Here is a 12,064-nt window from a genome sequence, read left to right on the forward strand (position 1 = left end):
TCATCCCAAAGGTTCTGAACTGCCATGTTTTCATTTTCATTTGCTTCCATATTTTTTTTAATTCTTCTTTAATTTCCTGGTTGACCCATTCATTTTTTACCAGGATGCTCTTTATTCTCCATGTATTTGAGTTCTTTTCAAATTCCCTCTCGTGATTGAGTTCTAGTTTCAATGCATTGTGGTCCGAAAATATGCAGGGAATGATCCCAATCTTTTGGTACCGGTTGAGATCTGATTTGTGACCCAGGATGTGATCTATTCTGGGGAATGTTCCATGTGCACTTGAGAAGAATGTGTGTTCTGTTGTTTTAGGATGGTATGCTCTGAATATATATGTGAAGTCCATCTGGTCCAGTGTGTCATTCAAAGCTCTTGTTTCCTTGTTGACCTCCTGCTTAGATGATCTGTCCATTGCTGCAAGCAGGGTGTTAAAATCCCCTATTATTATTCTATTATTATCAAGGAGTTTCTTTAACTTTGTTAGTAATTGGTTTATTTATTTGGTTGTTCCCATGTTAGGGGCATAAATATTTACAATTGTTAGCTTTTCTTGTTGGATAGACCCTTTAATTATGATATAGTATCCTCTTTCATCTCTTATTATACTCTTTGGTTTAAAATCCAGTTTGTCTGATATAAGGATTGCTACTCCAACTTTCTTTTGATGTCCACTGGCATGATAAATAGTTCTCCACCCCCGCACTTTCAATCTGGAGGTGTCTTTGGGCTTAAAGTGAGTCTCTTGTAGACAGTATATGGATGGGTCTTGTTTTTTTTGTTGTTGTTTTTTTTTAATCCAGTCTGATACCCTGTGCTTTTTGATTGGGGCATTTAGCTCATTTACATTTAGAGTAACTAGTGAAAATTTAGTGCCATTGTATTACCTGTGACATTGCTATTTCTGTCTATTGTCTCTATTCCTTTCTGGTCTTTGTTACTTTTGGGCTCTCCCTTCTCTCAAAGGATCCCCTTTAATATTTGTTGTAGGGCTGGTTTAGCGTTCACAAATTCCTTTAGTTTTTATTTGTCCTGGAAACTCTCTATCTCTCCTTCTATTCTGAATGACAGCCTTGCTGGATAAAGTATATTGGCTGCATATTTTTGCCATTTAGCACACTGAATATATCATACCAGTCCTTTCTGGCCTACCAGGTCTCTGTGGACAGGTCTGCTGCCAGTCTTATGTGTCTACCCCTTGTAGGTTAAGGACCTCTTGGTTTCAGGATTTTTCTCTTTATCTTTGAAATTTGCAAACTTCACTATTATATGTCAAGGTATTGACCTATGTTCATTGATTTTGCGGGGGTTTCTCTCTGCCTCGTGGACTTGAATGCCTGTTTCCTTCCCCAGATTAGGAAGTTCTCAGCTATAATTTGTTCAAATAAATCTTCTGCCCTTCTCTCCCTCTCTTCATCTTCTGGAACCCCTGTTATCTGGATATTATTTCACTTTATGGAATCGCTGAGTTCTCGAAATCTTCCTTCCTGATAGAGTAGTTATCTTTCTCTCTTCTTTTCAGCTTTCTTATTTTCCATCATTTAATCTATATCACTGACACTCTCTTTTCCTCATTTATCTTTGCTTTCAGGGCCTCCATTTGGGATGCATCTCAGTAATAGTATTTTTAATTTCAGCCTGACTAGGTTTTAGTTTCTTTATTTCTACAGTAAGGGATTCTCTAGTGTCTTCTATGCTTTTTTCAAGCCCAGCTAGTATCTTTGTAATCATTGTTTTAAATTCCAGTTCAGACATCTTTATTCATATCCGTACTGATTAAATCCCTGGCAGTGAGTACTACCCTCCTGTTCTTTTTGGGGGGTAAATTTCTCCATCTCATCATTTTGTCCAGAAAAGAACAGAAGAAAGAGAGAGAAAAGACCACCACTACCACCACAACAAAGAGAACAAAGCAGAAGAAAACAAAAATAAAACAAGAAAAAGTCAAACAAGAAACAAAGCAGAACAAAACAAAAAACTAGATCCTGGGTGTGTTTTGGTCTGCTTGTTAAAAGAAACTAGATCCCAAAATAGGAAAGAAAGAAAAACTTATATATATACAAAAATAAAATAAAATACTATGAAAGGAAACCAAAAATAATATATATATATGAAGAGTAAAAAGTAAAAAGAAAAAACAATTAAAAAAATAAAGTAGCTGGGAAAAAAAAAAAAAACTGAAAGACTAAAGAATAAAAAAAACCCTCGAGTGCTATATACTGTTTTTCCCAAGAGCTGAAGCTTTGCAGTTCTCTATGATGAGTAAAGGGTGCTAGCCAGTTGTTCCTGCTGGTCTTCTGGGGGAGGGGCCTGTTGGGCTGATTTTCAGGTGCCCTTGCACTTGTGGAAATGGGCCTCACTTGCCAGGGGGCCCAGCTTAGTGTAAGCAGCTCTAGATTGCACTAGGTGGTGCTGTTTTGCTCCCTGAAGGCTTTCAGCACTGATAGGCAGGATGAATATGGCGGTGCTCCACTCTCTAGCCCCTGAGCTGAAAGTGAGCTTTCAGTGTTCAGTGAACCCTCATAGAGAAGTAGTCAATCACTCTTGTCTCCCTGGTTTCTGTCAGAACTCTGTGTTCACCCAACCTGTGACTGAGCATTTTTATCTCAGGCATGCCCTGAATGTTTTATTTACCCTAAAAGCTGGTGATTGAACAAAAGAATTGCCACTAACTTAGTTCTACATATCTCATTATAACTACGGAGGACTGACATGCATTAGTAGTAGAATAAAATGTTAATTAACATCATAGTTATTTTCATCTAACTTGTATTGTAGGACTGCTAAGAAAAGTATTCAGGATTTTATCACTTAATACTTTTTTTTAAACATTTTATTTATTTATTTGAGAGAGAGAGACAGGGATAGCGAGAGAGAGAGAGAGAGAGTGCAGGAGTGGGGAGGAGAGGAAGAAGCAGGCTCCCAGCTGAGCAGGGAGCCCCACATGGGGCTCAATCCCAGGACCCCAAGATCATGACCTCAGCCAAAGGCAGATGCTTAGCCGACTGAGCCACCCAGGTGCTCCCATTAACATACTTTTGTGGTTATAGTTCTTAATTATGCTTTTATTGTCCAACTTTTGTTAACAGATTTAAAAGTAATTTATGTGCTACCATTACAGTATCACAGGATTTTGCATTTGTTTATATATTTACCTTTAACAGAGAGTTTTATATTTCAGTATGCTCTTGTGTTGCTGCCTAAAGTCCTTTGGTTTCAACTTGAAAAACTCCCTTTAACAATTCTTGTAAGGCTGGTCTTGTGGTGATGAACTCCCCCAGCTTTTGTTTATTTGGGAAAGTCTTAATTTCTCCATTTTTGAAGGACACTTTGCAGAATATAATAATCTTGGTTGGCAGGTTTTTGTTTTAGCACTTTTGAATATGTCATCTCACTCCCTTCTGGACTTAATGTTTATGCGAGTAATCCACTGATAATCTGGAGAGCTTCCTTGTAGGTGTTGCATTCCTCGTATTCTTTCTTGCTTTTTCTTGCTGCTGTCAACATTTTCTGTCTCTCGACAGTTTGATTACAACATGTCTTGCTATGGGTCCTTTTGGATTTATTCTAGTTGGGAGTTCTTTGACCTTCTTGAATTTGGATGTCCAATTCCTTCCTCAGATTTGATAAGCTGTCTTTTTCTCACTTCTGTGACTCCTGCTATACATATAATTGATCCACTTGATGATGTCCCATGAACTCTAAGGCTTAATGAACTTTTCTTCATTCTTTTTTTTTTTACTTGATTTGACAATTTCAAGTGACATGTCTTCAAGTTAACTGCTTGACTAAGTCTACTGTTGAACCCCTCTACTAAATTTTTCAATTCAGTTATTGTATTCTTCAGCTCCAGAATGTCTATCTGGTTGTTTTTCATAATTGCTATCTGCTGATATTCTCATTTTGTTTATGCATCATTTTTCTGATTTCATTTAGTTGTTTATCTGTATTCTATTGTAGTGCATTGAGCTCCTTTAGGACGATTATTTTTAATTCTTTGCCAGGTAGTTAGGTCATAGCTCTCCACTTCTTTAGGGTAGGTTTGTGCAAATTAATTTTGTTCCTTTGTTTGGGCCATGTTTTCCTGTTTCTTTGTGTGCCTTGTTATATTTTGTTGTGTTTTCTGCAGTCAAAGAAATAGCCACTTCTCCCAGTCTTTATGGACTGCCTTTGTACAAGGGAAGATGTTCACTAATCAACCTGATGAGAGAGTCTGGGGGTCCTTTGAATCTTTTCTGGCGATGTGTCTTCTCTGGGATTGTTTGTGTAATTTCCCAGAGAGCTTGCCAGCTTTTCAGGAGTTTGCAATCTCTTTCTCCCTCTGGTGTTTGTCTGTGGTACTGCAGGTTCTCTGGTGCTACAAGCCACTAAGCTCTTTGGTTCTCTGCAGCCTCCTCACCTCCAAAGTATGCTGGTTCTGTTATTGCTTCAAGTCAAGGGAGACTGAAACCAATCCCTAAGGTAGCCTCTTCAGAAGCTGGAAGATTAGATATATATTCCACTCTTCTTTCCCACCCCCTATGCCACCTAGACATTAGCTGTGGGTTGGGTGTTTTCTCTCTGAGCCTACCTCTGTCTGCAGCACTGTCAGTTCTCTGGTGCTGCAAAAAGCAGCTGAGGACTCTCTAATGTGCCACAGTTCCCAGGCACTGAAAGTATGCTGGTTCCCCAACAGTGGTCAGAGTCAGGCAAGCGAGACACCAGTCCCTCAGGCAGCCCCCCAAAGCAGAAACACTGAACATATTCCATTCTTTTCTTTCCCCATCAAGGGAGAAGCTGTAAGCTAGAATTTTCCTCCCAATCCCACAACACTGAGCCAGCTTAGGGGAAGGGCTACTGTGATTGATATGAAATGGCCTTCTTACCCATTTCCATATGGTTGTTTTTAACTTCGAGTTTGCCTGGGGTATTATATCGTCTTAATTGGTTTCTGGAGTTCTCATAAAGGCTCTTTGGGTCATATACCATTGTTAAGTCAGTGTCTCTGTATGGAAACAAGGACTGGGGCTTCCTATTCTACTGTCATGCTGACATCACTCTTGAAGAATTTTTTAAATGTTTGTTATTTATTCTTCTTTCCTCTTTTAGTAATAACTTACTTATATTTTTTGCCCATTTCTATACTGGAGTGTTTGCCTCTTTATGATTGATTTGCAGGAGGCATTTCTATACTTCCCATACTAATCCTTTGTCTGTTTTATGGTTGCAAATATCTTCCAATTCTCTGGCTAATGTTTTCCACTTGTTAATAGTGTTTTTGTTTTGTTGTTGTTTATTCTCAGTTAAGTTTTTAAAAAATCATCAACTTGGCATTAGTTTGGGTTGTTGGTGAAGGGTGTACATATACATTGTATCCTACTGATGTTTTAAGTCCATTTAAATAAATTTCTAATTCTATTATTCAACATTTATCTCAAGGCAAAACCAAAGTCTCTACCTGACATGTAAATGAATGACTGTAAATGCTTTCCATGTCCCTTCTAGGGACTCTTCTTATTACTTTTTAGGTATAACTTATATACCACAAAATGTACCTATTTGAAATGTTCAATTCAAAGATTTTTAATAAATTACTGAGTTGGACAGCCATTACCACTAATGATCCACTTTTAGGACATTTCCATCATCTCAAGATCTTTTGTACTCATTTGCAGCAAATCCCTGTTCCTACCTTTAGCCCTAGGCAACTGCTAATCTACTCTGTCTCTATAATTTACCTATTCTGGACATTTTATAAAAATGGAATCATATAATATATGGTCTTCAGTGACTGGCTTCTTTCACTAAGCATAATGTTTTTGAGGTTCACACATGTTGTAACATGAATCAGTAGACTGTTCTTTTCTTAGTGAGGTATAGTATTCTACTGTATGGACACAACATATTTTGTTTATCCATTCATGAGTTGATGGATATTTGGGTTGCTTCCACTTTTTATTATGAATAATGCTGCTATGAACATCTGTATACAAGTATTCATGTGCTTATTAGCTGTTTGTATATATTTTTTGATGACATTTTCCAATCTTTTGCCTATTTTTTTTTTTAACTGGGTGGTCTTATTACTGAGTTCTTTATATATTCTGGGTAGGAGCCCTTTATCAGATACATAATCTGAAAATATTTTCTCACAGTTTGTGACTTGTCTTTTCATTTCTTAAACGGTGGTAACAGACAATACTTACTTGTTTATCCATCCAGTTAAGGTGGTCCTTTGGATCATTTCTGGTTTTGAACTATTACAAAATTGAGCAGCTATGAATATCTGTATAGAAATATTTATGACTACCTATGTTTTCGTTTATTGTGAGTAAATACTCAAGAATGGAGTTGGTGGATCATATGATAAGTGTGTGTTTAACTTTATAATGAAGTACTACACTGTCTACCAAAGTAATGACACCACTTCACATTCTCACAGACAGTGGATGAGAAATCCAGTGGTTCCATATCTTCTCCAACACAGGTTGATGTAAGTGTTTTAAACTTTAGTCATCTGATGGAGTGTACAGTTGGTATCATGTTTGTTTTTTTTCTTGCTTTTTTAAAATCATGGTAAAACATACATAATTGTTATTATTTTTTAACTATTTGTACTTGGTAACCATTTAGTGGCATTAAACACATTCACATGCTGTGTACCCATCACCACAATCTATCCCCAAAGCTTTTCATTATCTCTAACCCCTAACACAACCGATGGGCCCATTAAACAATAACCCCGTTCCCTCTACCTCTAACCTCTCTTCTGCTGTCTCTACTGAGTTTTCCTCTTCTAGGTACTTCATATAAGTGGAATCATACATTATTTGCCCTTCTGTGTCTGGCTTATTTCACTAAGCATGATGTTTTCAAGGTCCACCCATATTCTTGCATATATAAAAATTTTATTCCTTTTTATGGCTGAAGAATATTCTGTTGTATTTACATACCATATTTTGTTTATCCACTCCACATTTTGTTAGTGGGAACTTGGAGTGTGGCCACCTTTTGGCTATTGTGAATAATGCTGCTATGTACACTGGTGTTCAAATATCTGTTCAAGTCCCTGTTTTCAATTCTTTTGAATATATACCTAAGAGTGGAACTTCGGGGTCTTATGGTAATTCTGTGTTTAATTTTTTGAGGAACTGCCAAACTTTTCCACAGTGGCTGTACCATTTAACATTCCCACCAGCAAGACTATAGTCTATAGTTTGTTACATTCCCACCAACAATGCACAAGGGTTGTACTTCCTTAACTTACTTGCTAACATTTATTATTTTCCATTTTTGCTTGTCTTAAAAATTATAGATCATGGCTAATACATGTGACGTAATATCCCACTGTGGTTTTGATTTGCATTTCGCTAATAACTGGTGATGCTGAACACTGTTTCATGTACTTACTGGCCGGTTACATATCATCTTTGCAGACATGTAAGACATCTCTCTTGGCCCATTTTTGAATTGAATTTTTTGTTTTTGTTGAGTTTCAGTTCTTTCAGTATTAATCCCTTATTGGATACATGACTTCCAAATATTTCTCAGTCAGTAGGCTTTTTGCTTTGATAATGTCTTATAATTCATAAAAATTCATAATTTTAATGAAGTCCAATTATTTACTTTTCCTTTGTTGCTGTGCTTATGGTATCATATCCAAAAAAATCATTGCCAAATCAATGTCATGAAGATTTTCTCCAGTGTTTTTAAGGGTTTTATAGTTTACTTTAAAGTTTACATGGAAAGGATCACATAGGCTGAGAGCAAAAACCATTTGTGATAGTTTTAATTGACAGTAACTTTATAAAAACAAACAAAAAGCAAAAACAAGGACAAAGTCCCTTGTCCCCAGACTCTCTTAGTTAATAATTTGTTAAAAATGAAATGCTCACCAGGGCACCTGGGTGGCTCAGTTGGTTAAGCGTCTGCCTTCGGCTCAGGTCAGGATCCTAGAGTCCTGGGATGGAGCCCCTGTGTCAGGTTCCCAGCTCTCAGTATGGCTTCTGCTTCTCCCTCTGCCTCTGCCCCTCCCCCTGCTCATGCTCCCTCTCTCTCTCTCTCTCTCAAATGAATAAATATAATCTTTAAAAAAAAAAATGAAATGCTACTCACCAATGAAGACAACTTTGAATTCTCTCACATAGTGAAGAACATTTTGTAATGTGATTAATTGCCTTTTAATTTGTCTGAATCTATTTGATTTGTTTAGTCTAGATTTTGGAATATTATGTTTCTTAAAGTAAGTCATATGTGCATATCAAATATCTGTTGCCTTGTAAATACTGTTTGTGTGTGTGTGTATTTATAAGACACACACACACACTCTCTCTCTCTCTCTCTGAGCTGAGCCCTTCCTTTGTTTGTGTTCCCTACTGTATATGTAGGGTTTTTTACTCAATGGGTCACAAGAGACGTTGCATGATTTACTGCCCTATAAAAGTTGAAAGAATAGTGATAAAAAAAGAAAGTTTCATAAAACTCACCAATTTGCCATGTATAAATAATCTCTCCATACAGAATATAACCTGAACTTATGAACATGCATTTCCAAAGAATTATAAAATTTTTCTCTCATAACCAGACTGATACATTTTGAAACTTAAGAAGGGGGATGTTTAGTTTAACACCTACCGCCTTGGAGTGTTAAATCCATTAAGATGATTCTCTCGCAGTTCAGACACTAATGATAAAACCATCTGTAAAACAAAATCAGTTGCAGGTTAACTCATCCTGCAAAACAGGATTACATCAGTTCTATTTTTCTTGGTGTGAGTGATATTTCCGTTGAGATTCCCTCCCCTCCCCTACCCATCCTCTCCTTGTTTTACTTTGTCAAAATGAAAAGAAAGCAGTGCCAAGTCACATTTACTAATAACTTGGATTTTATTTTTAATGTCTGTTATTCCACATTCCAATTTAATCAAATGAACAATACACTGATCATTAATTTCCAAAGAAAACCAAACCTGTTAAAAATAAAACCACATTAAAGTTACCTTATTTTTTTCTTTCCTAATTTAGCTCTAGTTATTTTTTAAAAATGCTATTTATGTATAAAGTTTCCAAAAGACCAGGACAGTTAACAAAGATTAGAAATCTCATAACAATATTTAGAAGATCATAAATTAAAATTTCTTGAATTTGGCCAAAATTCAAGGCAAAAGGAAACATAGCTTTAATACTAAGATGTGAATATATAATACTATTTACAACATTGTTACTTATTGAATTTTTTGCTTTAACATAAAGTTCCTATCAGGTTATTTTAAATACAAAATTCACCCAACAGTAAAAGGGTGTGTTTACACTGGTTAAGGAAATCTCTTCTCCCAAAAATCTTTGAGAGAATAAATGAGATCCGTTAAGAGAAAAGAGGGGTTGGTTGATTTAGAATAACCTCTCCTGGTTTCCTTCTTTTTTCTCATAATCTCCCACCTCACATTTCTTCCTTACATGGCTGTAAGTCGGCCCAAGGTAAGAAGAGATAAACAGAGAAAAGTTAAACATCTCTCCTGGAAGAGTGAGATATTTCCATTTACCCTTTTTGCCAATGGTACATTAAGCAACAAAAATTTCAATACTAATAAATTAAAAATACTCACATTTTTAAGCAAACCAGGACAGTAATCTGCAGGTGCATATCCAAGACCTTGAGTAAAAAGACCAACTTCTTTTGTATCAAATCTGAATGCCGAAAGTATATGAGATAACAACCCCTTAAAAACATAAACAAAGTTATTAAAAGCGAGTGCAAGTGCCTATTACGTATAATGTCTAGAGTTTAGGTCATCTGTAAATGTACTCATCTCTGTGAAATGAGTAATCCTAATTTGTCCAAATACTCAGTTCATCTGGATTCATGGTATAAAGAAGAAATAAGTTAGCATTAAAATTATCACATTAAAAATAGGTCAATTTAAACAAATGTTAACAGTGAAGCAAAAATATATAATAAATGAACAGTGCTTTAACCATATTAAGAATATGATATTTATTGTTTTTAAACTCAGCAAAATATTTTTATCAAAGTAGCTATAATTTAACACATGACAAGGAACATACCACAAATTACTAAGGAAAGATGATGCACTAAATGGTGTTATGGGAACGCTATTTGAAAAAAAAATTAGATTTGTACCTTATGTTATTCATCAAAATATACTTGAATTTAATGTAAAGTTAAACATCAATGTAAAGAGATCAATGTAAAAATGAAATAATAAATGAGAAGAAAACAGTACTTTTCAAGTGTCTGAATAGGGAAGAACTTTGTAAACTGAAAATTAAGAGAGCAAATCATTGGTTTTTCTAAATAGAAATAAAACCTTGTGCTTTCATAAAATAATATAAGCACAAACTAGGAAGAATATTATTAATAAGTAATGACAGATCATAAATAAATGTGCAAAATACATGACAAACACTAAGAACATAAAAAATGAGTATGAACAGATAATTCATAAAAGAAAATACAAATGCATAAGAAACACACCAATAAATGTTCACACTCATAAAACCAAAGGGTAAATTTAAACATCAACATACCGTTTTTCACTTAATGAATTAAAGATTTTACAGACCTAAATACCAAATGCTAATCTGGGTTCTCTGAAACAGGTACTCTATGTGAGCTATTAAAATATAAATGGGTATCCATACATCCTGCTGCTGTGAACCACACTGAGACACCCCCAGGGGGTGTGAGTGGGTGTAACACAGCCCATTTCCCACCCCAAGCTCAGACTGCCAGGGCTATATCTGCCCAGAGGTTTATAACCTGAACAAAGGTGCCTTATAGGGTAGTAGAGGCCTGCCTTATAAAGAGCAACTTGGACATACATATTAAAGGTTTTTAAAAGATTTCATAACTTCTAATGTATCTGGCACACGTTTATGGAAATAAATCCGAATATGATGATGGGGATTATAATCAAAGATGTTCACTACAATGGTATTTCTCATAGTGAAAAATGCTAACAGCAGGAACTGATTAATTTATAATACCCTCATACATTGGCCCACTGTAAACCATTAAAATGTTTATAAAGAATTTATGAGAGCATTTTAAATGGTTGTATTACAATGTTAAATGAAGAAAGGAAGATGCAAATTTTAATACTCAGAAACAATCTCATCAATATAAAAATAATCCATACATGGAAATGAAAAAATAATGGAAGAAACTATCACCAAATGTTAACAGTCTCTGGGGTGGTGCTATTATGGGTATATATATTTTTTTCTACTTTAGTACATTTTCCAGTTTCCTATGTGTGTATGTGTACTACTATTAAAATCAGAAAAAAAAAATACTTACTTTTTGAAAAAGTATTCTATTTGGAAACATTTTATTTTTCAACAGCAGCTTTATTAAGATATAATTCATATACTATAAAATTTACTCTTTAAAGTGTACAACCCTGTGGTTTTCAGTATATTTACAGGGAATATACCTTTTTATTCTTTTTTCTTTTTTAAGTTCTGTATTGCATTTTGTAAGTACATATTATGAGATAAAATAAACTCGTGTATGTGCATCTAAGTGTATGAGTCCAGATACAAATACTTGGAGGACCACTGAATCTAGGGAAGGGGCTGTGTTACCTCAGTCAAGGGTAGGCCCCTCCAGACCAGGACAACAAACTTACCAGTAATGCCCAGGGTCGATGGCATCATTTCAATTTTATCATGAACTGTTTCACATATTCAAAAAGATATAAAATAATATGACAAATTTCACCCATCACCACATTTAACAAGCATTAGAAACACTGAGGAGGCCTTCTGTGCCATCTCTCCCTTCCCCGACCAGTTCTACAGCCGTCCTTCCTCCCAGGGAGAATTCTACCCTGGATCTGGTGTGCACCCTTTCTTGTAGATCATGATACTTTCTCCCTGCGAGCTCAGATTTGCCTCCTGATCCTCAAAACAGGACTCCAGGCAACACTACTAAGTCATGCAGGTTGAAAACTGCTGTCCCTGCATGTGATCCCATTTACTATTTTCAAACTGGAAAAATTCATAGCAAGTTAAGAAAGTAGCTTTGAAACATTACTAACTACTAAGCAAAAAATATTGATGATTT

General features: G+C 35.5%; 1 protein-coding gene across 1 annotated transcript in view; it reads right to left on the minus strand.

Moving 5' to 3' along the window:
* FANCC (FA complementation group C) overlaps positions 1 to 12,064 on the minus strand; it is a 261,732-nt gene that overhangs the window by 81,046 nt on the left and 168,622 nt on the right. Inside the window, exons 5-6 of the mRNA XM_035024451.1 lie at positions 9,582 to 9,695; positions 8,611 to 8,675 (exon numbers count right to left, since the gene is read on the minus strand). Of these exons, the coding sequence (XP_034880342.1) occupies positions 8,611 to 8,675; positions 9,582 to 9,695 (179 nt within the window). The remainder of the gene's footprint in view (positions 1 to 8,610; positions 8,676 to 9,581; positions 9,696 to 12,064) is intronic.

Source organism: Mirounga leonina, unplaced genomic scaffold (assembly GCF_011800145.1).
Source record: "Mirounga leonina isolate KUSES-001 unplaced genomic scaffold, KU_Mleo_1.0 Mir_179, whole genome shotgun sequence".
NCBI lineage: Eukaryota > Metazoa > Chordata > Mammalia > Carnivora > Phocidae > Mirounga > Mirounga leonina.